This window comes from Chiloscyllium plagiosum, unplaced genomic scaffold, assembly GCF_037043375.1.
Source record: "Chiloscyllium plagiosum isolate Xiang-an unplaced genomic scaffold, Cpla_swu_hap1 HiC_scaffold_18, whole genome shotgun sequence".
Taxonomy (NCBI): Eukaryota; Metazoa; Chordata; class Chondrichthyes; order Orectolobiformes; family Hemiscylliidae; genus Chiloscyllium; species Chiloscyllium plagiosum.
In genome coordinates this window covers 36,222,281-36,248,407 of record NW_028270156.1, presented here as the reverse complement: position 1 = coordinate 36,248,407, position 26,127 = coordinate 36,222,281, and the positions used below count along the sequence as shown (strand labels likewise).

The 26,127-nt window shown below is 39.9% G+C and overlaps 1 protein-coding gene across 1 annotated transcript in view; it reads right to left on the bottom strand.

The window, feature by feature from the left end:
- Positions 1-26,127, bottom strand: part of pik3c2a (phosphatidylinositol-4-phosphate 3-kinase, catalytic subunit type 2 alpha) — a 134,253-nt gene that overhangs the window by 24,501 nt on the left and 83,625 nt on the right. Inside the window, 8 exon segments of the mRNA XM_087996869.1 lie at positions 427-528; positions 3,545-3,725; positions 4,443-4,537; positions 5,746-5,839; positions 9,787-9,975; positions 19,367-19,506; positions 22,887-22,995; positions 23,153-23,320. Of these exon segments, the coding sequence (XP_087852995.1) occupies positions 427-528; positions 3,545-3,725; positions 4,443-4,537; positions 5,746-5,839; positions 9,787-9,975; positions 19,367-19,506; positions 22,887-22,995; positions 23,153-23,320 (1,078 nt within the window).

Sequence of the window (26,127 nt, the reverse complement as noted above, 5' to 3'; positions counted from 1 at the left end):
TAAATTCATTTATCAGTAGGATACACTACTTGTGAGCCAAACCTTGTGATGCAAGATTAACTGAAGTTGATTTGTAAGTTGCATTTTCAGCAAAAAATATTGTATTAATTGTAAGGCACATAAATAATATTTCTAGGTAGTGTATTTAAGGTTAATCACAAGTAAAATAAATTATAATGCTAATTAAATGCTGGAAGCAATTTGGCACCTTCCAACACTGATAAGTTCACAGATCAGAACAAATATATTGCAACCAAATGATTATGTACTCAAGAATGTCACTGAGGCTAAAAATAAGTTTGAAATTCCAGATGTTCCTGTGTAGCTACTGGGATCATGAATGATAGTCCATAAGTTGAAACTAAAACGATGCTTAAATTGCTGTATGTGGCAGCTTTGATACATTAATTATTGGATCCGTCATACCTTAACATTCAATTCTTTTGCCACCAGGCTTGGATTAAGGGGCAGGCGACATTTATTTTTGAAGAATGACTGGACACGATCCATTCCTTCCTGAAGCACAATCTTTAAAGAAGAAAAGATGTATTAGTTGCATTTACTTTTTGACTTCAGATTTTTGCAGGATATGGAATGAAACTCACTGGCTTTGTGCCTTTTCATATTGTGAAAACTTATAAAGAGAAAAGGAAGACTAATTCAGTTCAAATCCAAGACAGCTAGATGATATTTTGATTAATGCAAAATGCTGCAAATATTGGAAATCTGAAAGCAGAAATCACTGCAAAAACTCAGTAGGTCTGAAGAAAGAGAGTTAACATTGAGTTTGATAGCACGCTTCCTCAGAACTGAAAAAGGGGTTGAAAAAAGTACTTCAAAACTTTTGATTGAAATAGATGAGGATCCAGGAGAACAGAAGGTGTGGATGTCGAGTGCAAAAGAGAGTTGCTAATTGGGCTGAAAGAGAAATAGAGATGTAAAACTAGTGAAAATTATAAAAGGTGTGGAAGTGTTAAATAGGTCCTCTTGGCTGACAACAAAATAAGCAAGTCATAGATGAGACCAAAGACACCCCAACTGTTATTGACTGGGCCCTTAGCCATGTTAGACTCATTTCTCACTTTCGCACTTGCACCTTCACGTTCTTTCCAGAACAACGGTAGGGTTCCCCTTGTCCTCACTTTCCATCTCAACAGTCTCTGCATTAAAAGTATGATCCTCTAAATCTCCAGCAGGATGCCACCATCAATAATATCTTCCCCTCACTGTCAGTATTTTGCAACAACCATTCCCTCTGTAATATCCTGGTCCACTCCTAATATCTCCTTGCTCTCCGCTGCACCTTCCTATGCAATCACAAATGTGTAATGCTTGCCCATTCAGCACCTCATTATCCAAAGCCTCAAAACATATTTCAGGTGAAGAACCAGTTTATTTCTTCTACTTTCAGTCTAATCCTGTATGTACTATTCACAATGCATTCTCCTTCACACTGGTGAGACCAAAAACAGTCTGGCTGAATGTCATGAAGGTATAGAGGTGTACTGTACTTTAAAAGGGAGAGTGAAAAGCTAGCAGAACTACCTTACACAACAAAGTGTTCTGAACAAGGTAACAATGTAATATTTGGTTGAACAGCTAGAGTAACTGGGTTGCTATGAGACAAAAACAAATTTCAAATTTGGCCAGTTTAAATTATGCCCTAAGATAACAAACTCCAGTCAAGTTTGAATTTAGTATTTTGGGGTATAAATATCAGACATTTTGAACAAGTTAGCCAGAGCGGCAAAGAGAACTACCAAAAGACCAACAGATGTGGGCTGCTAGAACGAACTCAGGATGTCCCTATCTGGAGGAGTTTGCACAGAATAAAAATAAACTGCAAAACCAATCTGGAGAGAAAATCTACAGAGACACTCAGCAAAGCCGAATAGTTTTAAAACTTTTTTTGTAAATTGTAATAAGAATTTTTATCGGGCCAGTATTGTAGAAGTAAAAGATAGGTTTAAGAGAAAGGAATTGTAAATAGTCTCTGTTAATAATCTCTGTTAAACTTAAAAAAATTGTTGATTTTTATTTTGAATAGTGACTTTGGGGATAGTCTTTTGAATTTTAACAGATTACAGCACGGTGTGAATCTTTTCTGTGTTGCTGATTTAAATTAGCAGAAGGATTTACCCAGTGTCATATCACTGAACACTTTGTGGAACAGAAATGACCCTGATCTTCCAATTGCTTGACATTTTATTAAACCATCTTGTTCTCGTTTCTGTCCTGAGGCAATGTTCCAGAAACAACACCTCATTTTTCCACTTTGTCACTTCACAGCCTCTTAATATTGAATTCCACAACTTCACAGCCAGTGTTCATGATGTCTATCCTCCATGTTTTGTGCACTCTTCTCTCCCCCACATGGACTTGTTTACATCTTGTTTACTTTGTGCTCAGCCTAGAGGATCCATTTTCATCCTTCCACACATTAATTTACACCTTCGTTTCTCTTTCACTTCAATTAGCAATCCTTCTGTCTTTTATACTTGGCTTCCAAAATATCTCCTTACCCAACAACACCCCTGCCTGTCAGAAGTATTAAACTGCCATTTTCCAACTCTATTTCAGTTCTGAACAGACACACTGAACTGAAAAATGTTAAAAAAAAAACAACTTTCCCTCGCTCCATAGATGTTGCCAGACCAGAATTTCTCCAGCATTCTCCGCCTTAGAGTTCAATATTTTCCTTGTTTTATTAGTAAAAAGGAGATATAGTGTAAAGCAAGTTTTTCCCAATTTCACAAACACATTAGTAGATTAGCACTTTTACAAGTAAATCAGTGTTGCTGATTATCACTCAAGTTTAATGCTACGTAATTTACTGGTTTGGAGGGAGTGTATAGACAATCAAGACTAGAATTAGCAGATTAAAAAAGGGTAGCTTCCATGTGCAAAGGAACAACTTTACAGCCCAAATGTAAAGAAATAAGCAGCTTTGGGAAACAAGATTTCACACCCCATAAACTAAGCAGCTCAAAACAGTATTGCACTGGAAAGAAGCCAAGTCTTTCTTGCAGCGCAGCACAGCACTATCTGGCTCAAGTCATTGTGAACCAACATCTAGCAGGGCTTCAATTCAAGAATAATCCATTTATTCAAGAATTACCATAGTAGTGGCACAAGGTAAGCAAACCTTGCATTTGTCAGCAAAGCCAAAAATACTCAGCAATTTACATTTTATCAAAACACGAGGGAAGACAGAATAATTGTATATTTCATGCTTGCTAAGGACATACCAATTATGTTTGTTCTTACAACATGCAAGCTAATACATGAATGCTGGAGATTAATGACCAGCTGTTCCTAAGATTGTCATCTTCAAATAAAGTGCAGGCTAGTTTGAAAGGCTGAACAATTATTCCAAGGACAAAGAGGAGAAAAACAGATCAGTGGAAGGGAAGGGAGATAAAAGCAAATACAATTTATTTTAATGCTGCAGTTAGCAACTGCAAAAATCTAGGCTAACTTAGCACATGCTACAACTTTAGAGATATGCATAGTATTGTCAAATTGTTGAGAGAGGATGCCATACCTGCCTTGATGATCCACTAGCTTGGCGCACTTTTTCTGCTACCACTCCCAGTTTCCGTACCAATCTGGTCTGTTTCTCGAATTCTTGTCTCAAACCTTTTCCACACACATATAGCAGACCACCTAAGAGAAGTTCATAGCGCATTCCAAAATATGGATCATGCAGTGAATCTTTCAATAACCTATAAAATTAGAGTGTAATTAAATAATTATATAAAGTTCTTTTTTGAAAGGAGAATGTAAAGTTTCCAACAAGGTCAGGCCACAACAAATCCCAGGATTTCAATCAAGTGAAACCTGCAAAAGCAGAGAGAGGTCGAAAAGACTGGTAAAGAATAATGTTTGACAATCTGCTGACACAGGAATTATTATCCTCAACACCAAGATAGCACATGATCTGAAATACTAAAATTGCTTAAAAAAAAAAGCATGCAGTTTAAAGCATATCACTTAGAGCTATATCAGAAAGACAAGTTTACACTCATGCATAGGCAAAAATGAAAGCTGCAAAATTTTACTGTGTCTGCATTTCAGCATGGACAACTATTTTGACATTAATATTCTCTTTCATCAGCACTGTACAACAAGAGATTTCCACTTTGGTAGATGATAACAGATCTTGATAATATTAAAGTGCACCTCAGAAAAGGTATACACTAATTTCTACCGAATGTAAATTTAATTTTAACTTCATAATTAACTCAATAGAATGACTGAATTGGTCGATGGCAATACATTAGCTTTTTCTATTTACTTGGCTACTGCTGGAGAAAAATCATTGGTGGAAAATGAGAGAGAAAAACAATCCCTCATTCCAGAGTACTGACGTCTGCTTTTCCAAGCAAGTTTGCAGAGAGCAACACTTACTACATGCATAAAGATAGAAATTATCTCCTTACCAGTATAAGTGGTGTGCTACAGCAACATTTCCCAAAGCTCGAGACAAAAGGAATTTCACTAATGCGTTATCTAGATAACACTCATGCTTCATAGCCTATAAATTAAGTAACAATAAATCGCAATGTATTCAGGCAACATAAATTTTAACATCTTAAGAAAATAGCATAAATTCAGGTCGAGAACTGCAAGATTTACATAATCCAACAAGGAATTCTCTCTTAAAAAGTACGTAAATTAGGTCCTGATTTATTTTGAGCTATTTGATGTCACCGTCAGAATTTGAATACAACAAATTTAAAGTCCAATAGGTAGAATACATAAAATGATAATTGAAAGAGATAGAATTCAATAGCACCCAATAGCTGGTCAGAACAAACACATTAATCCAAATTTTGTTTTGCAAAGAATTCAAACACAGATAAATGAAAGCTGAAAACACACTAAAATTATTCAAAGTGTTGCCTAATAATTCAACATTTGATATGCCTTTAACAAATTATTGGACATTTTCATTTTATTTCCTCAGAACGTAGAGAGAGGGGAAAGTGCAGATGTGCTATATTCAGAATTCCAGAATACATTTAACAAGATGGCACAAAAAAGTTACTACATAAAGCAGCTAATGGCATATGGGGTTACAAATCACAACAGATAGAGAACAACTGATCTAACAGGAAAAAAGACAGTACTAGGTCATTTTTGGGTTGGTCAGATTTCACATGCAGAATGCCACTCATTAGTGATGGGGGTGTACTATTTATAATTTATTACATTTGACTTGGATGAAGGGATCAAAAAAAACTTTATTTCTAAATATGCTGAAAATTTCACTTCTTAATAGAAGTAACATTTGATCCTAAAATGTATTTATTTTATGTTTAGATTTACACATTTCAAATGGCTATTCCCACTCAACAATCATGCTGTGATATGGTGAACTGAATCTCAAAAGATGCTGATGCCTTTCCACTGGTACCAAGATGCAGGAAGAGAAAAACTAAACAAAAACCAATCAAGTTTTAAAAAGTCAAATCAAGGTTCCTTCAAAGTTCTCAAAGCAGCAATCCCATTGCCTGAGAGCAGTGAGTAAATTAGCTCAGGCCAACCAAGGGAACACAGCATCACCACTGCTGAGAATTTTATTACAGCTCAGCCAATTACAAGCTAGAATTTCATCTTCCTCTGTTTTGCCCACAAAATGCTTTCAGATTAATCTGTATCCAGTGAGTTGTGCATGAGAAACAAACAAACTCAGACTGCTGAGAATTCAATAACTCAGATTACAAACAAGCATCAACCTACCTCTACAAACTGAGGAAGATAGTCAATGAGTTCATCGTCACTCATTACTTTAATCCATTTCATTGCTGTGTTTCGCACTTCCTGATCTGCAAACCTACAAAGAATCACTTTGCTCAAAACAAGAAGTAATGCTGCTTCAAACAAGAGACTTTTACTTTGCATTTACAATTCCAACTCAAAATTATATTCTTCAAACTACCAGAACCATTGTAACTTAGATGCAATAGAATCTAACAGTGACTAGTAAGTTTTTTTTTAAAAAAGTCAATAAATGTGACTCAAACATTTTCCTCCCACAAATTAAATGGTACATTTCATAAGAAATAAAGTTTCCAGAGTGAGGGGGGAGTTGGGAAGAGGAAATAAAGCGAGAACGACCTAAAAAAATGGCAATGTAGCATCAAGAGCACAGGGAAAGCAGGGGTTGGCAAGTAGGATTGGTCAGTATTTCTCATCTTTAAAATGGGAATGTTAAATAGATGGTTTGCGTTTCAGTCTCTAGTCTTTTTATTTTTCACAGTAATAGCCTGTATTTGTCAGAGTAAGTACCTACTTACAAGGGTAACAAATAGTTCTGAGTTATGGGCTAGCAGGTTAGGCAGGCCAAGTGAGTGTATTCCCAAGTCTGGGGCATACTGTCTCTTGGAGACAAACACATCCACAAGTATCACAGGATGAACAAGCTTGAAATCAGGGTTTTGGAAAATTGAGGCAGCAGTTGGAGTCATTGTTGCGCAAGGCAGGGGCATCCATGTGTAGACAGGTAGTCCACGTGTGGACTAACAGCGTATAGGCAGTCTAAGAAAACCAGGCTGGGGTCAACAGAATCTATTTTATTTGCTAAATCACTGTTCCATTCTGGAAACCCAACAGTGAGGCAATGGTTTCTCAGGCAGTGCAGCCAGAACCCTTATCATGAGATGAAACACAAGCAAGAGAATGAAAGAGGAATAATCATAGAGGATTCCATAGTTGAGCAATCTCAGGCATTTGTGGCATTAAACACGACTCAAGGATATTGTGTTGCCTTCCTCATGCCAAGATCAAAGATATCATGGACCAGCTACATCCTTCTGGGGAGTACAGTTCAGCCAGAACTCATGGTCCATTTTGGTAACAATGATATGATAGGAAAAAGGATGATGTCCTGAATGCAGATTTCAGGGGAGTTAGAAGAAAATTAAGAAATCAGACTGCAAGGGCAGTGGTATCAGGATTACTCCCAGTGCCACATTCCAGTAGGATAGAGGTCATCAGATTCTTAAGGCATTGGAATCTGTTCTGGGGAAGCAAGACTTGTATAATGGGTTTTAACTTAATGAGAGAGTGACACTGACAGCTTCTCAGAGAAAATGTGCTAGTTTAAACTAGCTTGCCAAAAAGGGGGAAAACCAATGTGTAATCCAAATTGGAAGTAAATTGATAATAGGAAGTAGTAAAAGAAAATAGGTAGACTTGAAGACAGAAGAAACAAAGGCAAGCACAATGCATAATTTGAAAACGGAATGACAAAGTTAAAGGCACTCTAGCAGAATGCGTGCAGCACTCATTAGGTTGATGATCTAAAGGCACAATAAGAAATATAGGGTATGATCTAATGATCATTTCAGAAACATGAATGTATGGTTACCTAAGATATTCAACATTTAGGAAGGACAGACAAGGAGGAAAATGAAGTGATATTGCACTGATAAAGGAATGGGATTGGTACATTAGCAAGAAGATCTCAGATTGAAAGACCAATGTGTAGAATCTGTTTGGATGGAACTCAAAACAGAAAAAGGGGCAGCAGGCATTGGGTTGGAGTTATTTTTAGTCCACTAAAAATAGCAGTAGTGTGGGTATTAATCAGGAGGTAAGAGAAACAAGTATGGGCAACATAATTATCATGTGTGACTTCAATTTGCATACAGCTTGGGAAAAGAAATTAAGCAATGAAGTCGTGGGATGCATTTCTGGACAATATTAGAGAGGGTTTTCCAGAGCAGTATGTTGAAGAGCAAACTGAAGGATATGCTATTGTGTAGCAAGTATGTGATATTGAATAAAATATTAATTAAAAAAGGGGAGCTGACAGACAAAACAGGTTTTGATTTTAAAAACCCGTTGATAAATTGTCCCATAGGAGTTGCTTAGAAAAGTTAAATGATATTTGCAATGAACTGGCATGGATTAATGATTGGCTAAAAGAGGAAAATGCAATAAATGAGTCAGTCATTGTCACTTTGGCTGACTGTGACTAGTGGGGTGCCACAAGAATCAGTACTTGGGTTTTAACATAGTTCAGTGATTTAGAGGTTGAGATCAAATGTAATAATAAAGCTCATTGTGAGCAGCTGTTGTGAAGATTTAAAAAAAAGTTTCAGTAGTGTTTGGACAAACAGAAGGATACCCACTTTGGTAGGAAGAACAAATGTGCAGGGTATTTCTTAAATGGTGCAAGGTTGGAAGGTTGAGATGTTAGAAAGGATCTAGGTATCCTGGTTGATAAATCACAGGAAGAAAACATGCTGATGCAGCTAGCTATTAGGATGACAAATGGAATGTCAACTTTTATTGCAAGGGGAACTGTTCCATTATATTGGAGCTTGATTAGATTGCACCTAGAGAATGAGGTGCAGTTTAGTATTGTAACCTCAGGAACCATATTGTTGCCATTGAGAGTGTGTAACGAAGGTTCACCAGTCTTGCTCCCAAGACAGGTGAACTGCTCTACAACAAGTGATTGGACAGAGTCTGTATTCTCAAGTTTAAGGAGTGAGACATGATCACATTGAAACTTAGAGAGTCAAGGAGTCCAAAACTGGAGGGTGTAGGTTTGAGGCAAGAGAGAAAAGTTTTAAAAGGACCTAAGGGATAACTTTTTTTTAAAAAAAAGAGGGTGGTGTGTGCACGGAATGAACTGCCAGAGGAAGTGGTGGAGGCAGGTATATCTATAACATTTAATAGGCATCTGGATGGATATGGGAATAGGAATAGGTCAGAGGATATGGGCCAAATAGGACTAAATTAATTCTAGTCAGCATGGATGAGTTGGGCTGAAGGGTCTGTTTCTGTGCTGCACAACTCTATGACTATGACTCAAAAGGAACAGACAGGAAAGATGCAGTTACGATGCCGGGGGGGGGGGGGGGGGGGGGGGGGGGGAGAAAGAGAGCATAATTTAAAAAGTAAGAGATGCCATTTAGGTCTGCGATGGGGAGAAGTTATTTTACAGAGGTTTATCAACCATTGTACATCTCTAACAGAGGGCCGTGGAAGCAGTCTTTGAGCAAAAGACCATAATCCAGGAGCACAAGTAGGCCACTCAGCCATTATGTGTGCTCAGCCATTCAATGAGATAACGGATGATCTGATAATCCTCAACTCTGCTTTCCTGCCTTTTCCCCATAACCCTTGATTCTTTTTTACTGATAAATAAAATCTGTAAATTTCAACCTTGAATACGCTTAGTGATCAAGATGATCTTGAAGGTAATCCTCAAACATGTGACTTTTGCACTGCCCACCTTGACTGAAGGTCAACCACCTGAAGGAGCAGCGCTCCAAAAGCTAGTGTGCTTCCAATTAAACCTGTTGGACTATAACCTGGTGTTGTGATTTTCGACTTTGTACTCCTTGACTGAAGTTTCAAGTAAGATGATTTGATTGAAATTCATGACGTGAATTCAAAGTACCGAAATGTATTGCATGATAGTACTGCCAAAGGAAAATAAAAGATTACAATAATAAAGTTTGAGACACTGGGCCATTAGTGACATGCAGCTTTACAGGTTGCTCTAGCTTCTTGACTGTTGTTTTGCTCTTATAAGAACAGTGATTGTGGTAGGACTCAACCAGCAGGGGCTCCAGAACCAATCCATTGTAATTTGTACTGATGGAATACAGAATGGCCTATTATAGAGTATTTAAGATCTGTGCTTCCTCTTGGAAAACACTGGACAGTAACTAACAGTAGGACATGTCAGAAATCAATCAGCAGTAGGATACAGGACAACTCTGCTTATAATGCAGTTTTGTTTTATTTTTGATACAAACTTACTTAGAATCCAGTAGTTCCAGGGCAACAACAGGTGAGAGTGGTTTCCATTGACGCAGCAGAGCGTAAACTTCTGGGACAGTATCCCAGTCCCAACTTGGTGCACTAGCAAGTAACTTTGGAAGGCTGTTACTGTGGGAAAAACAATACTGTCTCATATCCCATAAGAGTTCTTTCTCTGCCTTGGAAAGTCTGTTGATTTAAAAAAAAAGAGTGTTAGTTAAGCATTTAATTTCCTTTTTTTTGCTGCGTAATACTTGAAAAGCAAATCGGTTTTCATTCCTTTTATTGACGAAGACCCTCTGACCACATGCAAGGTTCCAAAGGACTGTAATGCTATTCTTTTGTTTAATAAAGGAAAGGATAATCCAGGAAATTATAGGCAGGTGAGTGTGATGTCTGTGGTGGGAGAGCTCTTGGAGAAGATACTGAAGGACAAGATATGCACATTTGGAAGAAAATGGACTAGTTAGTGACAGGCACCACAGTTTTATACAGGGAAAGTAATGCCTCATTGACCGATTGAAATTTTTGAAGAGGTGACAAACAGAATTGATGAGGGAAGGGCTGTGGATATAGTTTATATGGACTTTGGCAATGCATTCGATAAACTCCTATATGGCAGATTTGGTACAAAAGCTAAAGATCACATGGGAGTCAGGGGCGAGCCGGCTTGATCGACACAAAACTGGCCCAGTTATAGAAGTCAGAGGGTCACGGAGGAAAGGTATTTTCCAGAATGGAGACCGGTAACTGATGATGTTCCACAAGGATCAGTTGTGTCCTCTGTTGTTTGTAGCATGTATAAATCATCTGGAGGAAAGTGTGGGTGGCCTGATTAGTAAGTTTGCAGACGGCATGAAGACTGGTGGAGTTGCTGAGAGTGCTGACGATTGTGAAAGGATACAACAGGATATAGATAGATTGGCGAGTTAGACACAAATGGCAGATGGAGTTTTATCCAGACAAATGAGAGATGATACCTAAATTTGTTCACCCAAAATGTATGAATTATACTATAATGGCAGAACCCATTGATACCGATGGATCTAAGCATGCAGGTCCACAGTTCCCCAAAAGTGGCAACACAGGTGGCCAAGGTGATTAAGGTGGTATATGGTATGCTTGCCTTCATCAGCCAGGACATGGTGTACAAGAGCTGGCAAACCATTTTGCAGCTATATAAAACCCTTATTAGGTTGCATTTCGAGTATTGTGTGCAGTTTTGGTTGCCGCACTACCAGAAGGATGTAGAAGCTTTGGAGAGTGCACAGAAGATTCACTAGGATGTTACCTGGTCTCGAGGGCATTAACTATGAGGAAAGGTTAAAAAGACTAGGATTGTTCTCACTAGAAAGGCAGCAGTTGAGAGGAGACCTGATAGAGGTCTCCAAAATTATAAGAGGCATAGATAGGGCGGATAGTCAGAGGCTTTTTCCCAGGGTTGAAATTTCAACTTCAAGGGGCTACAGGTCCAAGGTGAGAAGGGAAAGTTGAAGGGTGATGTGCAAGGGACGTTTTTCAGTGTGGTCAGAGCCTGGAATGCACTGTCAGAAGGGGTGGAGGAGACAAAAAGAAACAATGCAGATGCTAGAATTCAAGGTAGCAAGCATGAGGCTAGAAGAACACAGCAAGCCAGGCATCAGCATGAGAAGGTGCAGAAGTCAATGTTTCAGATGTAACTCTTCTTCAGGGCTGGGGGTGGGTGTAAGGAGAGCTGCAGAAAAAGGGGATGGGGGCAGCGTGGGGAGGTGGGGATGGGTGAACACAGGTAGAGGTACAAATTGGTTGGGAGACAGTGAAGTCTGCAGACACTAGAGATCAGAGTTGAAAGTGAGTTGCTGGAAATCGGTTGGTCAATGGGAGGAATTAATCCGGTTGGAGGGTGGAAAGGTTAAATGAAGGGAATGGAAGGGAGGGGGAGGGACAAGGGCTGGGAAAGGAGGTTACTTAAAATTGGAGAACTCAACATCAAGTCCTCCAGGCTGTAGGCTGCTCAGCTGGAAGAGGAGGTATTGTTTCTCCAATTTGTGATCTGATTTGTTGTGACAATGGAAGAGTCCAAGGATGGTTATGTCAGAAAGGGAATGGGAATTAAAGTGGATGGCTTCTAGGAGGTCAGGTCAGCCCCTGCAGGCCCAGCTGAGTTGCCAGATGAAACATTCCTTTAGTTTATGTTTGGACTCCCTGACATAGGGAAGACCACAGCAGGAGCACTAGTACAATAAACTAGGTTGGAAGAGAGTCAGGTGAACCTCTCACCTGGATGGACTGTTTGGGGCCCAGAATGGAGGTGAGGGGGTTGGTATATCGACAGGTTTTTACAACTTTTACGAATGAAGGGGTAGGTACCTGGGGTTTTGGAGAAGGGGGGGGGGGTGGCGGCAAAATTGCGAGCATGGGATAGAGAATTTGCAGGATACAGGGTGGGAGTTCAAGTCCAGGTAGTTGTGAGAGCCTAAACATCTGTCTGGAGCCGGTCACCAGAGATGGAAATGGTGTCGTTAGAAAGGAGAGGGACGTGTCGGAGATGAACCAAGTGATTTTAACAGTGGGGTGGAAGGTGTGGGCGACGTCAATGAACTACTTCAGTTCAGCCTGGGTGCAGGATGCTGCGCCGAATCAGTCATCGATGTAACAGTGGAAGAATTGGGACACAGTCTCTGCATAGAAGAAGAGGGGCTGTTTAGTGTTGCTGAAGGAGAGGGAGGTGTAGCCGGGGCCCATCTGAATGCCTAAAACAACACCCTGCATTTGGAGGAAGTGGGAACAGTTTTAAAAAAAAAATTAAGGGTGAGGATGAGTTCATTGAGACAGAGGGGGGGGGGTTTATTGAAGGGGCGGTGGGGGAAGAGAAATGGATGGGTCTGTTGGAGAGGAAGAAGCTGAGGGCCTAGAAGCCATCCTCGTGGGATATGAACATGTATAAGAACTGCCTGTCCATAGTGAAAATAAAGCACTGGGAGCCAGAGAACTGGAAGTTACTGAAGAGGTGGAGGATGTGGGTTCGTGTTGCAGGTGTGGGTGGGAAGTGCCTGAACCAAGGGGGAAGAGGATGGAGTTAAAATAGGATTACAAGTGTTCAGTGGGGCAGGAACACGCAGAGATGATGGGTCAGCTGGGGTAGTTGGGCTTGGATGGTTACGTGAATGGAAGGGAGTCGAGAGATATGGGTCACAAAGGCAGAAGGTTTGTTTTTTTAGTTTAGTTAGGGCATGATGATTGGCACAGGCTTAGAGGGCCAAAGGGCCAAAAACTACTTTTTTATTTTGTTCACACTGTATATTCTACAGCTACAAGCCATGGTCATTTGTCACAGATAGTGGTCATAAAATTTGAAAATCCAAATTGCTGGTATCCTCCTTAATGCACAGACCCCTGTACTCCCCCTGCATGAGTCTCTTACAAAGTATTTTGAAGTATATACCAAAGTTGACAACTGACTCCAACTTCACATTTATCACGTGGGAAAATCAGAGTCCTAGAAGAATTCCAAAGTAACGATTCATTCCTGACCAGTGATTAATACGTTCCCCAAACAGAATTTCAATTTGTAGCAAAAATGCACTAAATAGCCCAGTGCATGCAACATAAAATGGAATACATTTGCTTGCCACGACAATTGATTGAAAGGGGAAGAACAGTAATGAACGTCATGCTGTTCTTTAGAGAAGTATGGCATTTCGTTTCGGGTGTGCATCCCCAAAAGTATTGTTAATTTCACAAGCAATCAAACAGTCTTGAAGCATCTGTTGCATATTAAAACTGGAGGCAATTAAACAGGTACACAAGAGGACTTGCAGCTAAAAAAAGGACCAAAACTGCAATGAGCCATGTATAATGCATGGCTGTAACAAAAAAAACAAAGCAGTCTCAACAAATCTCTTGCTACTGAATTTGTTTTTAAAGCAAATTTTTAAATAATCTTAAATACACAACGTCCAGTAATCTCAAATCTCAGAATTTACTACCTGCTAATATACAGACTATTCTGGAACAAAAAAGTGTTGAAATGACACCATCCTGAAACAGCCCCATATACACTGTAGTGGCATGTAGTCACTGCTGCAAAGCAGCCAAAAGAGCCAGAGACATTCCCAGGGGTTACCATTTTGTGAATATACCTTGCCTGGATCAGTTGTCTCTGGATCAGTGGTGCTGGAAGAGCACAGCAATTCAGGCAGCATCCGACGAGCAGCAAAATCGACGTTTCGGGCAAAAGCCCTTCATCAGGAATAAAGGGCTGCTCGTCGATTTTGCTGCTCGTCGGATGTTGCCTGAATTGCTGTGCTCTTCCAGCACCTGCAGTCATTGTTTTTACCTCGTGGATCAGTTGTCTGCTTCAACTTCAACAAGGGTTTCTCCAGGGACTCAGACATGACAGACTTGCTAACTGAATCCTTGAACTGTGCTCAGTGGGTCACATTTGATGAGCCAACAAAAGGACTTCCTCAGTTCAAACCAGAAACGTTAGATATCTATTGACACTTCAGAGCAGCTCAGTGATCATTAATACCTCGCTGTCAACAGATAGCGAGCCATCTCCTTTGCACAGAGAAGGCGACACTAGGAACAATGAAGAAACAAATCCAGGGATCGCAGAGATCTTTCTACTCGCAGTGTCTTTTTCTGACAATTTCAGATGTTTGCCAGAACCCTTCACCACCCTATAACTGGTTACAGTACTACAAACCAACAAGCTGGGCAACTGCTGGCAGTTGCATCAACATCTTCCAGAGTTCTGGATGTATGTTTGCTCACTGAGCTGAAAGGCTAGTTTTCAAACGTTTCATCACCATACTAGGTAACATCAGTGAGCCTCCGGTGAAGCACTGATGTTATGGCCCGCTTTCTATTTGTGTTTACGTTTCCTTGGGCTGGTGATGCCATTTCCTGTTCAAATAATTCACAAACCAGGAGCACCCCCTCAGACCCATATTCTCACTATCTGGAACACTAACATACAGATTAGCCAAAATAACTACACCAAAGACTAAAACACTTAGTAGAAGAATCACACCATTCCATTCATTCCACCCAAGAATTCCTGAACAAAGGCACCAAGATAGAAGAGGATGAAATAATAGTCTCCTTTGACATAACAGCCCTGTTCACATCCATCAACATCAACTTGGCCAAAGAAACACTGACTACACAATTAGAAGAACCAAAGACAAATACACTAGTGTTGAAGGAAACTCCTGAGACACAGACCTTGAGAACTGATTAGTTTATTAGATATATCACAGAGAATTCACCGTCCTAACTGTGGTTCGGTGCTATTCCGAAATACATCAAGATACTAAAGGACTATACAGAAAAAGTAGATCGGAACTGATCATTAACTACAAGGCTTGGATATGCTCACAAGTTGGTACTAAATCAGAGGTCAATCATTAGGTTCAGAACTAAACATTATTATGCATTCCACAAGGTGGACCAAAACAAAATGGTATCACAGTTTGTCCTATACACACAGCACATTAACACTAAGCAGAGAGATCCTTAATTAGCTGGATGACCGTGAAATGGCAATAATTCGTGAAGGAAGCAGAGCTAATTGACAAGTCTATGTCCGCTTGACTGCTTAAGCAGCATGCATTGACCATTTATCAAAAGTGGGAAAAACACAAACTTGACACAGGCTGGAGGCCTCCGAGATAAGGCCTACTTTTAATATTAACTCATAGTAAGGGAGGCATAGCTGACAAAGCTCTGGATTTACAAAATGGCTTCTCAGCTGGAATAGGAAAATGGCTTCCAGGCAAACCATGTCAACTTTCCCCAACAACCAGACACCACCAACTTCATCAGCAAAGACAACATCAAACTGGTGGACTTATGCCTTACCACCCACTTCACTTTCAACAAAACCTACAGACAAACCAATGGAACGCCCACTGGATCTCCAATATCAGGGTTCTTTGCAGAGACAGTAATGCAAAGACTAACAAATAGCTCTGCCAACCATCCAACCCAAATGTTGGATCTGCTACGTGGAAGACACCTTTGTCATCACTAAACAAAAATGATAGAGGAAGCCTTCAAGATCATCAACAATATCCTTACAGATGTAAATTTCACAAAAGAGGAAGAAAACCACAACAAACTGCCATTCCTCGATATCACAGTAGAGCGAATAATCAGTGGGGAGATTCAAACCAGCGTCTACAGGAAAACAACACATATGAACCAAATACTGAACCACTGAAGAAATCATCTCGACACGCACAAATGAAGCTGCATTATTTCAATGAGCCACCATACACTGCAGCACTGAGGAATTATGAAGAGCAGAAGAAAACCACCGACAACGTATTCTAAAAGAACAGGTATCCAATGAACACGGTCCATCAATTTCTCAGCAACAAAGCAGACAAAATGCACCCAGAAGCCCTAGCCACTCTCTCCTACATCAAAGGCATCTCAGAAATGACTACCAGACTACTCCGACCTCTTGGCATCATGGTAGCCCACAAACCTGCCAACACACTAAAATAGCAGCTAATGAACTTGAAAAGACCCTTTATAGGCAACAAGAAAAACGAATGTCATTTACAAAATAATTTGCAAGAACTGTAACAAACACTACATTGAACAAACAGACAGAAAACTAGCCACCTGGATACATGGACATCAACTAGCCAAAAAAGATATGACCCACTCTCACTAGTATCCTTACATACAGATGAGGAAGGACACCACTTTGACTGGGACCACACACCCATCCTAAGACAAGTAAAACAGAGACATGCACCAGAATTCCTAGAAGCATGGCATTCCACCTGGAACTCCATCAACAAACACATCGATTTGGATCCCATCTATTACCCTCTGATAAGTACAGGAAATGACATCAACTCCCCAAGGAAACCTAAACACAAATAGAAAGTAGGACATAACACCAGCGCTCACTGGAGATCACTGATGATGTTTCCTCATATGGTGACAAATCATCTGAAAACAAACCACCCAGAACCTCAACTTGAGCTACAAATCTTCTCCAAACCCGCTATCTTCCAGGGTTCTTAAAACACCATAGCCCATGGACGTACTTTTGGTTGTCCTAATTCATTACAAGGGTCACATGCCAAGAAACTGGTGCATGTCTAAAGTAATCAGCCTCCAAAAGAAAAAAAAACAGGCAAAGACCCAAATCATTATCAAACTACTGACCAATAACCTAGTAGTTTCAGGACAGTAGAACATATAACAGGTATTTAGGGTGGTTATTGGTGCATACTGTCTGAAGAGCCTTCTGTGTGCTTTAGATCTTAAATCACAAAGTGAAAAACATCCCAAGGCAGCTTTTGACAAGGAAGGAGCACTTGATTAAATCTTCATAATAATCCCAAACATTTAAATGCATTTCACAGAAACCCAAAGCAGGGAAATTTCCCTTGACCTCACTATTAGAATTTGGTTTATTCATCAAAATATCAAGAATTCTTCCTCTCTTGGTTATACATACCACTGAATTGTGACTCCAGAAAACATGGTTCAGGTTGCAAAAAGGTGACTAGACATCCACTTGGAATAAAGAGACAGTTGGACAATTCCTGGAGCCTGATTTAGCCTAACTCAAGTTTTGCACCAATAACCTCCTTCCAACCTGGGCCCAGAAGTTTTTTTTTTAAAAAAAGTTGTAGCACAAAAGCTTAAACTCTCCAAGCTGGAAAACACAGAACGACGATCTTCTGAAGTTGATCAACTACTCCAAGATACGGTATCAAGCACTAGTAAAACAATCCAGCTTCATAATACCAACACTAAGAGGGACCAGAACATCAACCTGGATGGCCAGAAACTGAAACACTAGCCTCATTGTCTGGGTGTCACTCTTGACAGAACCTCAACATACAGATGATAAAAAAAAATTAAATCCCTCAACAACCTTCCCAGTCAACTAGCTAGAATTGCATGGGGATCACAGGCCAAGGCTCCAACAGTCTCTGCTCATCATCATTTACTCACCTGCTGAATTCTCTATCTCAGAATGGTTCTTATCTCTCCACATCGATTGGTGTTGGTACGTAACCCAACACCAAGAGACTCTTTGGACAACTTCTGAGGACTCATGATAGGAGAAGCCATTCACCAGAATTGACACTCAGGCCCCACTGCATATCCACCTAGCTTTGATTTCCCATTGCAACAGTGGCCATTTTAAACCATTCTGCAATATGCCCAGACCTCTGTGCAGCCAGCCGATGGCAGTAGAGGAATAAAGACTATCCAGGCTACAACGACGGTGCTGTCCAAACAATGGTTTGCATTCTGGAGGAATGTTCCCTGACTAAACTGGGAGGCAAGCTTGAAGGACTGTATTTATGCACTGACAAGGCAATTACTTGGCTTTGTGACAATGCACTTAATAAATAATAGCAATTCTGGAATTTAGCAAGTGCATATAACCAAAAAAGTGCATGAAGTACCTAATCTGCCATCAAGCCTTGAACCAATTTGCATTGCAGCTATGTTCTGAGACTCCACCTCGAGAGAGACCGACTATAAACAGTCCTCAATTGCCCGATGGGAAAGTTAATGCAGCACAGTCATTTAGACCAACAAGCAGACATCTTATTGGCATCCTGTACAGAATTAGTTTATACATAAACAGAGTTCAGGAGCCAAAATTATTGGAAAGTTGCTGCAATTCTGCTTGCACAACATACTTTTAGGCAACATACTTGGAGCCACATTTTAAGCATCTAACTCATAATTTAAATTTAAAATGATAGAATAAAGGAAAGATGATAATTAAGTTCTGTGATCTGAACATCTAGTTGCAAACAGCAAGTTGAAGCATTACATAAAATAACTGCAAAACAGAAACAAATCTCAAAAGGTTAAGCATGCAGAAACTTGCACGGATTTCAAGCAGGTTTAAGTACAGTGTCAATTTCAAGATTGATCCAACAAATCAAGACTTTTGCTTGATGTTTGGCACAATTTTTATAAGACACCAACCGATATAGAATGCAGGAAGGAAGGAAAGAAATTGATCTGTTACAGGCAACTGGCCTTTAAAGATGGAAGATGTTGTTGTGAATTTATCCCCAGCTCCAATTACATTTTCTTCCTTTGGCTCAGGAGTCAGTTTTTGTTCCGCAACAGATCCATTTCAGGTCAGCTAACTCAACAAACCAAGTGAACCTGGGTATGTATAGTTTAACAGTTTGCTTTTACTAGCAGCCTTTTGAAGAGTGACATTTTTTTGTCTTTGAAGGATGCCTGTTTAATATGCATTCTGTCCTTTGAAGGAGGATTTGGGTTAGAAATAAAAAGTCCTTTTCATATTAATTTAAATAATAGATGTCAACCAAGTAAAACAATGAAATGATTCATTATAGAAGCTGCAAATGACATTTAGATACCAGTTCACCTCTATTTAATTCACTGATAACTTGCAATGTAATTGCATAAGACCGATTATAGCATTTGCAGCACTTTGAGAATATGCAATGGAGTAGTTGAATTACCAACATTGTAAACTCAACTTCTAAACATGTGGCCTTTAATAGGACCCTATGAATGGCAACAAAAATATGAAATCAAAAACATGTCCATGGGAAGAACCTACTCATATGTCAAATCTTTGGCAAACACCTCAAGAAGCTGTTTCTGGAAACTTTGATCGAGTGTTTCAAAATCAAGCTCAACCATTCGGCTGGGTTGTGGAGGACAGTAGACTATATCAAAGGTGAATGATGGAAAGTCCACCTAAATTTTAAAAAAAATATAGATTAGTAGCTGATTTCTATTGTTCAGTTGTACATAAAAAAAACCACATTTATATTGAAAAGCTATAGCTGCTCAGCTGATCCAAAAGTTAAAAACTTAACCAGAACAAGCTTATTGTCCATAATGTCTGCAAAGTGCCTAAATGAAAATAGCGCACACAATCTGACAATTTTGCTGCTTTATAATAGGAAAACTAATTTAATTAGGCAAGTTACCTTGCATTCAAATCTTGAACAGAATTGAGGCAATGCAGATAGCTACCATTATTTTCTGTGTAGATGATATGATAATCTGAAGTTAAGGCATGTCAAAGGCCAAATGCAAACATTGTTAGATCTGCACAATAAACCCAAAAGAGACATCAACATTCTGACATTTGATGTAACTATCTAATGATGGTAAGTTACAGCTCAAGCCTGGGTACAATGCCATCAAATTCTATCAAGCTCTGCATTCACTCTCTGCTGATCTTAATCTCTACACCCTTTGATAACTGTAAACTGGTCATCCTAAACCATCCATCTGAGGTGGATTGCTGTCATCTGGAGCTACTACTGTCTTTGTTCATAATGGCAGCATGGTGGCTCAGTGGTTAGCACTGCTGCCTCAGCGCCAGGGACCCGGGTTCGAATCCAGTCTCAGGCAACTGTCTGTGTGGAGTTTGCAGGTTATTCCTGTGTCTGCATGGGTTTCCTCCAGGTGCTCTGGTTTCCTCCTACAGTTCAAAGATGTGCAGGTTAGATGGATTGTTCATGCTAAATTGCCCAGAGTGACCAGGGATGTGCAGGTTAGGTGGATTAGCTGTGTGAAGTGCATAGTTAATTTTTGGGGGGGTTGGGGGGGGGGGGGGGGGGATAGTGGATAGGTAAGGTCTGGGAGGGATGCCCTATGGAGGGTTGCTGTGCGCTATTACATTATAGGGATTTTGTGAATAATCAAAATCTCCAACAAGATCATTACTACAGCTGCCTTCATACTTTTGCCACCAATAATGGACAATCCGAAATTAATCCACATTACATCACATCTACCAAGCATTTGCTCACTCAGCCTGTCCAAATCATCCTGCAACATCTGCACTCCACTTTATGTTATTTGCAAATTCAGAGATATTACATTTAAATTATCTAAATTATTAACGTATATTGTAAATAGCAGGGGTCCAAGTACCAATCCCTGTAGTACCCCAATAAAGCACTTCCTGGCATTCAGAAAAATACCCTTTTTTAAATTCCTATTCTCTTTCCTGTCTGCTAACCAGTTTTCTTTCTATGCTTTAAATTTTATATATAGTCATCGAGTTGTAGACATGTACAGCATGGAAACAGACCTTTCCATCTAACTCGCCCACGCCAACCAGATATCCTAAAATTAATCTAGTCTTATTTGCTAGCATTTGGACCAAATCCCTCCAAACTCTTCCTAATCATATAACACATCCAGATGCCTTTTAGATGTTGCAACTGTACCAGCCTCCACCACTTCCTCTAGCAGCTCATTCCATAAACAGACCACCTGCTGCGTGAAAAAGTTACCTCTTTAGGTCCTTTTTAATCTTTCCCCTCTCTCCTTAAACCTATGCCCTGTGGTTATGGATTCCCCTACCCTGATGAAAAGACCTTGGCAGTTCAGCCTATCCATGCCTCTCATCATTTTATAAACTTCTATCATGTTATTCCTCAGCCTCCAATATTCCAAGGAAAACAGCCACAGCCAATTCAGCCTCTCCCTGAAGCTCAAATCCTCCAACCCTGGCAACATCCTTTTAAATCTTTTCTGAACTCTTTCAAGTTTCACAACATCCTCCCTATAGGAGGAAGACCAGAATTACACGCAGTATTCCAATGGGGCCTAACCAACGTTGTGATGTATACAACATGACATCCCAACTCCTATACACAATGCACTGACAAGCACACCAAACGCTTTCTTTACTATCGTATCGACCAGTGACTCCATTTTCAAGGAACCATGAACCTGTACTCCCAAAGGTCTCTATTTGGCAACAGTCCCCAGAATCTTACCATCAAGTGTATACATTCTGCTTGGATTTGCCTTTCCAAATTCCAGCACCTCATTTATCTAAATTAAGCTGTATCTTCCACTCCTTAGCCAACCGGCCCATCTGATCAAGGTCCTGTTGTACGGAGGTGACCACCTTGGTGGTCGACGACATTAGTAATTTTGCAGATGACGCCAAAATTGGTAACTATACCCCCTATATTCACATCCAGATCATTGACATAAAATGACAAAAGGTAATGAACCTAGCACCAATCCTTATGAAACATACCAGTCATAGGCCTCCAGTCTGAAAAGCAGCCCTCCACCACCATCATCTGGCGCCTACCGCCGAGCCAATCATTCATCCAAATATAAATCTCTTATTTGTCAAAACTGCCTCCCCATGACCAATGTGACTAGTTACAGCTTCAGAATTCCAGATATTTGTCAAGCATGATTTCCCTTTTGCAAATCCATGCCGATAGTGGTAGAATCAGGCACAGTTTTCTAAGTGCTTTGCTATAAAATCCTTCATAGTGGACACTTGTATCTTCCCCACTGCTGACTGGTCTATAATTCCGTTTTCTTTCTAACTCTTTAAATAGTGCAGTTACATTGGAACAGTTCCTACAGATTTGAGTGCAACTAAAGTGGAAAGAATCTTGAAGAGGACCACCAATGCATTCACTATTTTTGTATTCAATTCTCAGAAGTTAAGGTTAGCATATAAAAGATTTTTTAAAAATCAAAATGGCAGTTGTTACTTGTAAGGAAAAGAAAAGCTCTACTTGAACGTAGATCCTGAAGAAGGGCTTATGCCCGAAACGTCGATTCTCCTGTTTCCTGGATGCTGCCTGACCTGCTGCGCTTTTCCAGCAACACATTTTCAGCTCTACTTGAACGTAAAATAGTAAAGAGAATTGACTGTTTTGAGCATTAAAAATCTTGGGCAAAGTTGACCAAATTGGCTTAAATGTGCAGAATGAGGAATGCTGAGAGAGTCACCAACTTGGCTATTGAGAGAGGAAAGTGGTGTTTGCTTATTGGAACCCAGTACAGCTTCTCTGGTCTTTCAGCACAGCTAATTGATCTCAGCAATATCCAGCCTTGGTCATTCAACTGTTACAGAAATTGGCATAGTTGCCATAATACAGTCCTTTAAAAATTAACTTCTCTAAACAAATTTTGATACCTTTGATACCTAGACAAGAACAACACTTAGTCTTCACACGCAAATGCAAAATGCCTAAATTTCTTTTAAAGCAGAAAATATAACAAACAACTTTAAAAGGTCACATCTCTTGCAGCATAAATCAGCCAACAAGGGTTTAAACTGACCAGAGCGTCAAACTCACTTGCACCACAATTCTCTCCATCGAGTTCCCTTTTTTGTTGGTAGTCCCACTTGGATTCACAAGGATAGATGTACACAGACCAAGCAGTTTTGTTCCACTTGTCAGCACCCTTGTCAAAACAGAAGACAACTACATGAGGGGAAAATGCTTAGTTATCAAAAGTATAATAAAAACAGTAAAAATCAGTTACTTCCAAAATTGTTGGAACTGGACCACAAGCTAGAACTGCTTTGCCTAAAAAAGGGAAAAGGAGAAGTAATTTTTACCGTTTAAAGTCAAAGAGAGGCATGGAGACTCGACCAAGATACTCTGGTCCCTTCCGCTGTTTGTTCGAATCTGGTGATCCTGCTGCTGAGGGATTTGGAACTCCATACAAGCTAAGACTCAGTACGGATTCAAGAGGCAATTGTGCAATTTGAACAGGGAAGCTGATTCTGAAAAGTGGAAGCAAATAAAATTGATATGTGAATACAAACATTGCAGATAATACTTCTTTAATACTGAGAAGCTATTGGCAACATTTTGAAAAACAATTCTGAATATTTTCACAATCATCTTTACTCATTTGATTTTTAAAAATCAAACAACTAAAATATTTGATAAGGGATAGAACAAAAAAGGCTCACCTTTCAAATAAAACTAAACTGGTAAATTAAGTTTTTATGGAGATGTGAGCAATTGTCACGTGGCTTTTTTTGAAAATGTGAAATGTTGATGTTTAGGAGGTTCTAAAAGCATCAACATGGAAACTGATGCAACTTAAGTGACCGTAAGATATAGGAGCAGAACGCGGCCATTCGGCTCACTGAATCTGCTCCACTATTCAATCATGGCTGATGTGTTTCTCAACTGAATTCTCCTGCCTTCTCCTCAATCTTGGATCCTCTTATTACTCAAGAACATCTGTCAAATACACTCAAAGACCTTCTGAGCCAATGGATTCCACAGGTTTACCAACCTTTGGCTGAAGAATTCCTTCCTAATCCCAGTTTTAAAGATTTGCCCCTTCAGTTTGAAGCCCTTAGATCAAAGTCAGTTCTAGTTGTGCAAATACCTTCATGTTCACTCTATCCTCTCAATATTCTGCACATTTTAAATGAAATCACCCCTCACTCTTCTGAACTCCATCAAATACTGATACAAAGTCCTTAACTGCTCATGATATGACAAGGCGTTTCATCCTCAGGATCATTCTTATGAACCTTTGAACCCCTCCAGGATCTGCGCAACTTCCTTAGAGGAGTCCAAAACTGCTCACAGTACTCAACATGCCCAGCAGTACATTCCTGCTCTTGTATTTTAGCTCTCTTGATACAAATACTAATACTGCAGTTGTCTTCCAACTGAACCGGCATGCTAACTTGAACTAGGACTCACTTTCCTTTTTTGTGATTGAGATTTCCACAGCTTTTCCCCATTCAGAAAATAGTTTGGGCTTCTATTCTTCCGGTCAAGGTGTACAGCCTCACTTTCCCACATTGTATGCCATCTGCTAATTTTTTGCTCACTCTCCCAACTTAAAGCTTAACTTTATTAGTGGGGAGAATGCTTGAATCTAATCATCAAAGGAAGAAATAGCAAGACTTCTGGATAGAAATTGTCCCATTGGCAGACAGCATTGGTTCATGAAAGGCAGGTCATGTTTATCTGATTTACTTTAGCTTGAGGTAGACAATGGCGAACTCGTGGATGTGGTGTATTTGAATTTCCAGAAAGCATTCAACAAGGTACCGTACAAAAGGGCAGTTGCATAAGAAAGATGCATGGCATAACGGGTAATGTATGAGAATGGATTGAGGATTGATTAACTAACAAAGCAAAGAGTCAGGATAAATGGGTTTTTTTTTGGTTGATGGTCAGTGGCTTATGTTTACAATTTAGATAGACGATTTAGAGTTGGGGACAAATATAATGTGTCAAAGTTCACAGATCACACTACAAAGAGTGGTTGGGCAAAATGTGCAGAGGACACAGTCTACAGAGGGACATAGATAGTTAAGCGAGCAGGCAAGGGTCTGGCAGATGGAGTACTATTTGGGAAGTGAGAGGTCATCCATTCTGGTAGGAACAACAACAAAATGGATTATTTAAATGGTGAAAAATTGCAGCATGCGGCTGTGCAGAGGGACGCGAGTGTCCTAGTACATGAATCACAATAAGTTGGTCTGCAGGTGCAGCAGAAAATGAAAAATGCGAATGAAATATTGCCCTTCATTGCTCGAGGAATGGAGTTTAAAAATAGGAGGTTATGCTGCAGCTTTGTTGGGTGCTTCTGAGGCCATACCTGGAGTACTATACAAAGTTTTGGTCCCCTTACTTTAGGAAGGATGCACTGGCAATGGAGACAATGCAGAAGAGGTTCACTAGGTTGATTCCAGAGTTGAGGGTTGGCTTATGAGGAGAGATTGAGTGGATTAGGACGATACTCACTAGAATTTAGAAGAATGGGGAGGGGAGAGATGAGGGAAATCCTACAGAAATATATAAAATTATGGAGGGAACAGATAAGATAAAAGCAGGGAGGTTGCTTCCATTGGTAGGTGAAACTAGAACAAGGTGAAGTAGCCTCAAAGTAAAGGGGGAGCAAATTCAGGACTGAGTTGAGGAGGAACCTCTTCACCTGAAGCTTGAGAATTTATGGAATTCTCTGCCCACTGAAGCACTTGAGGATACTTAGTGGAATGCTTTTGAGGCAAAGGTAGATAGATTTTTGAACTAAAGGAATTAAAGGGTTATGGTGAGCGGGTGATTAAATGGAGTAGAGTCCATGAAAAGATCAGCCTTAATCTTATTGAATGGCGAAGCAAGCTTGACAGCCAGATGGCCTACTCCTGCTCCTATTTCTTATGTTCTGATGTAACACCATGAGCTCTTACCTGATTGAGCAGACTCCTGTGTGGTAAAGCTTTACAAAATAACTAGCTAATAATCTCATACTACATCTTTTGAAGAAGTCAAAGCAGTCTAAATTTCAATCTGATGGACCAGCTGGTTTTTGGTTTAAAACAAAAAACACAGGGTTCCAATGGGCTGTTTTTAAAAAAAAAAAAGGTACTGCACTAAGGAGTTCACTTTTGCTTCAGTCATCTTTTTCGTCTCTCTCCGAGATTAAAATTTAACTAGCACGAAAAGCAATTCTGCATACTGTCCCAAGCACAAATAGCACTATTCACTGTCACTGAACTCACTGATAGTTTCACCTACTAGCAGGATGCCCTGATGTGCAGGAAAATCACTGACT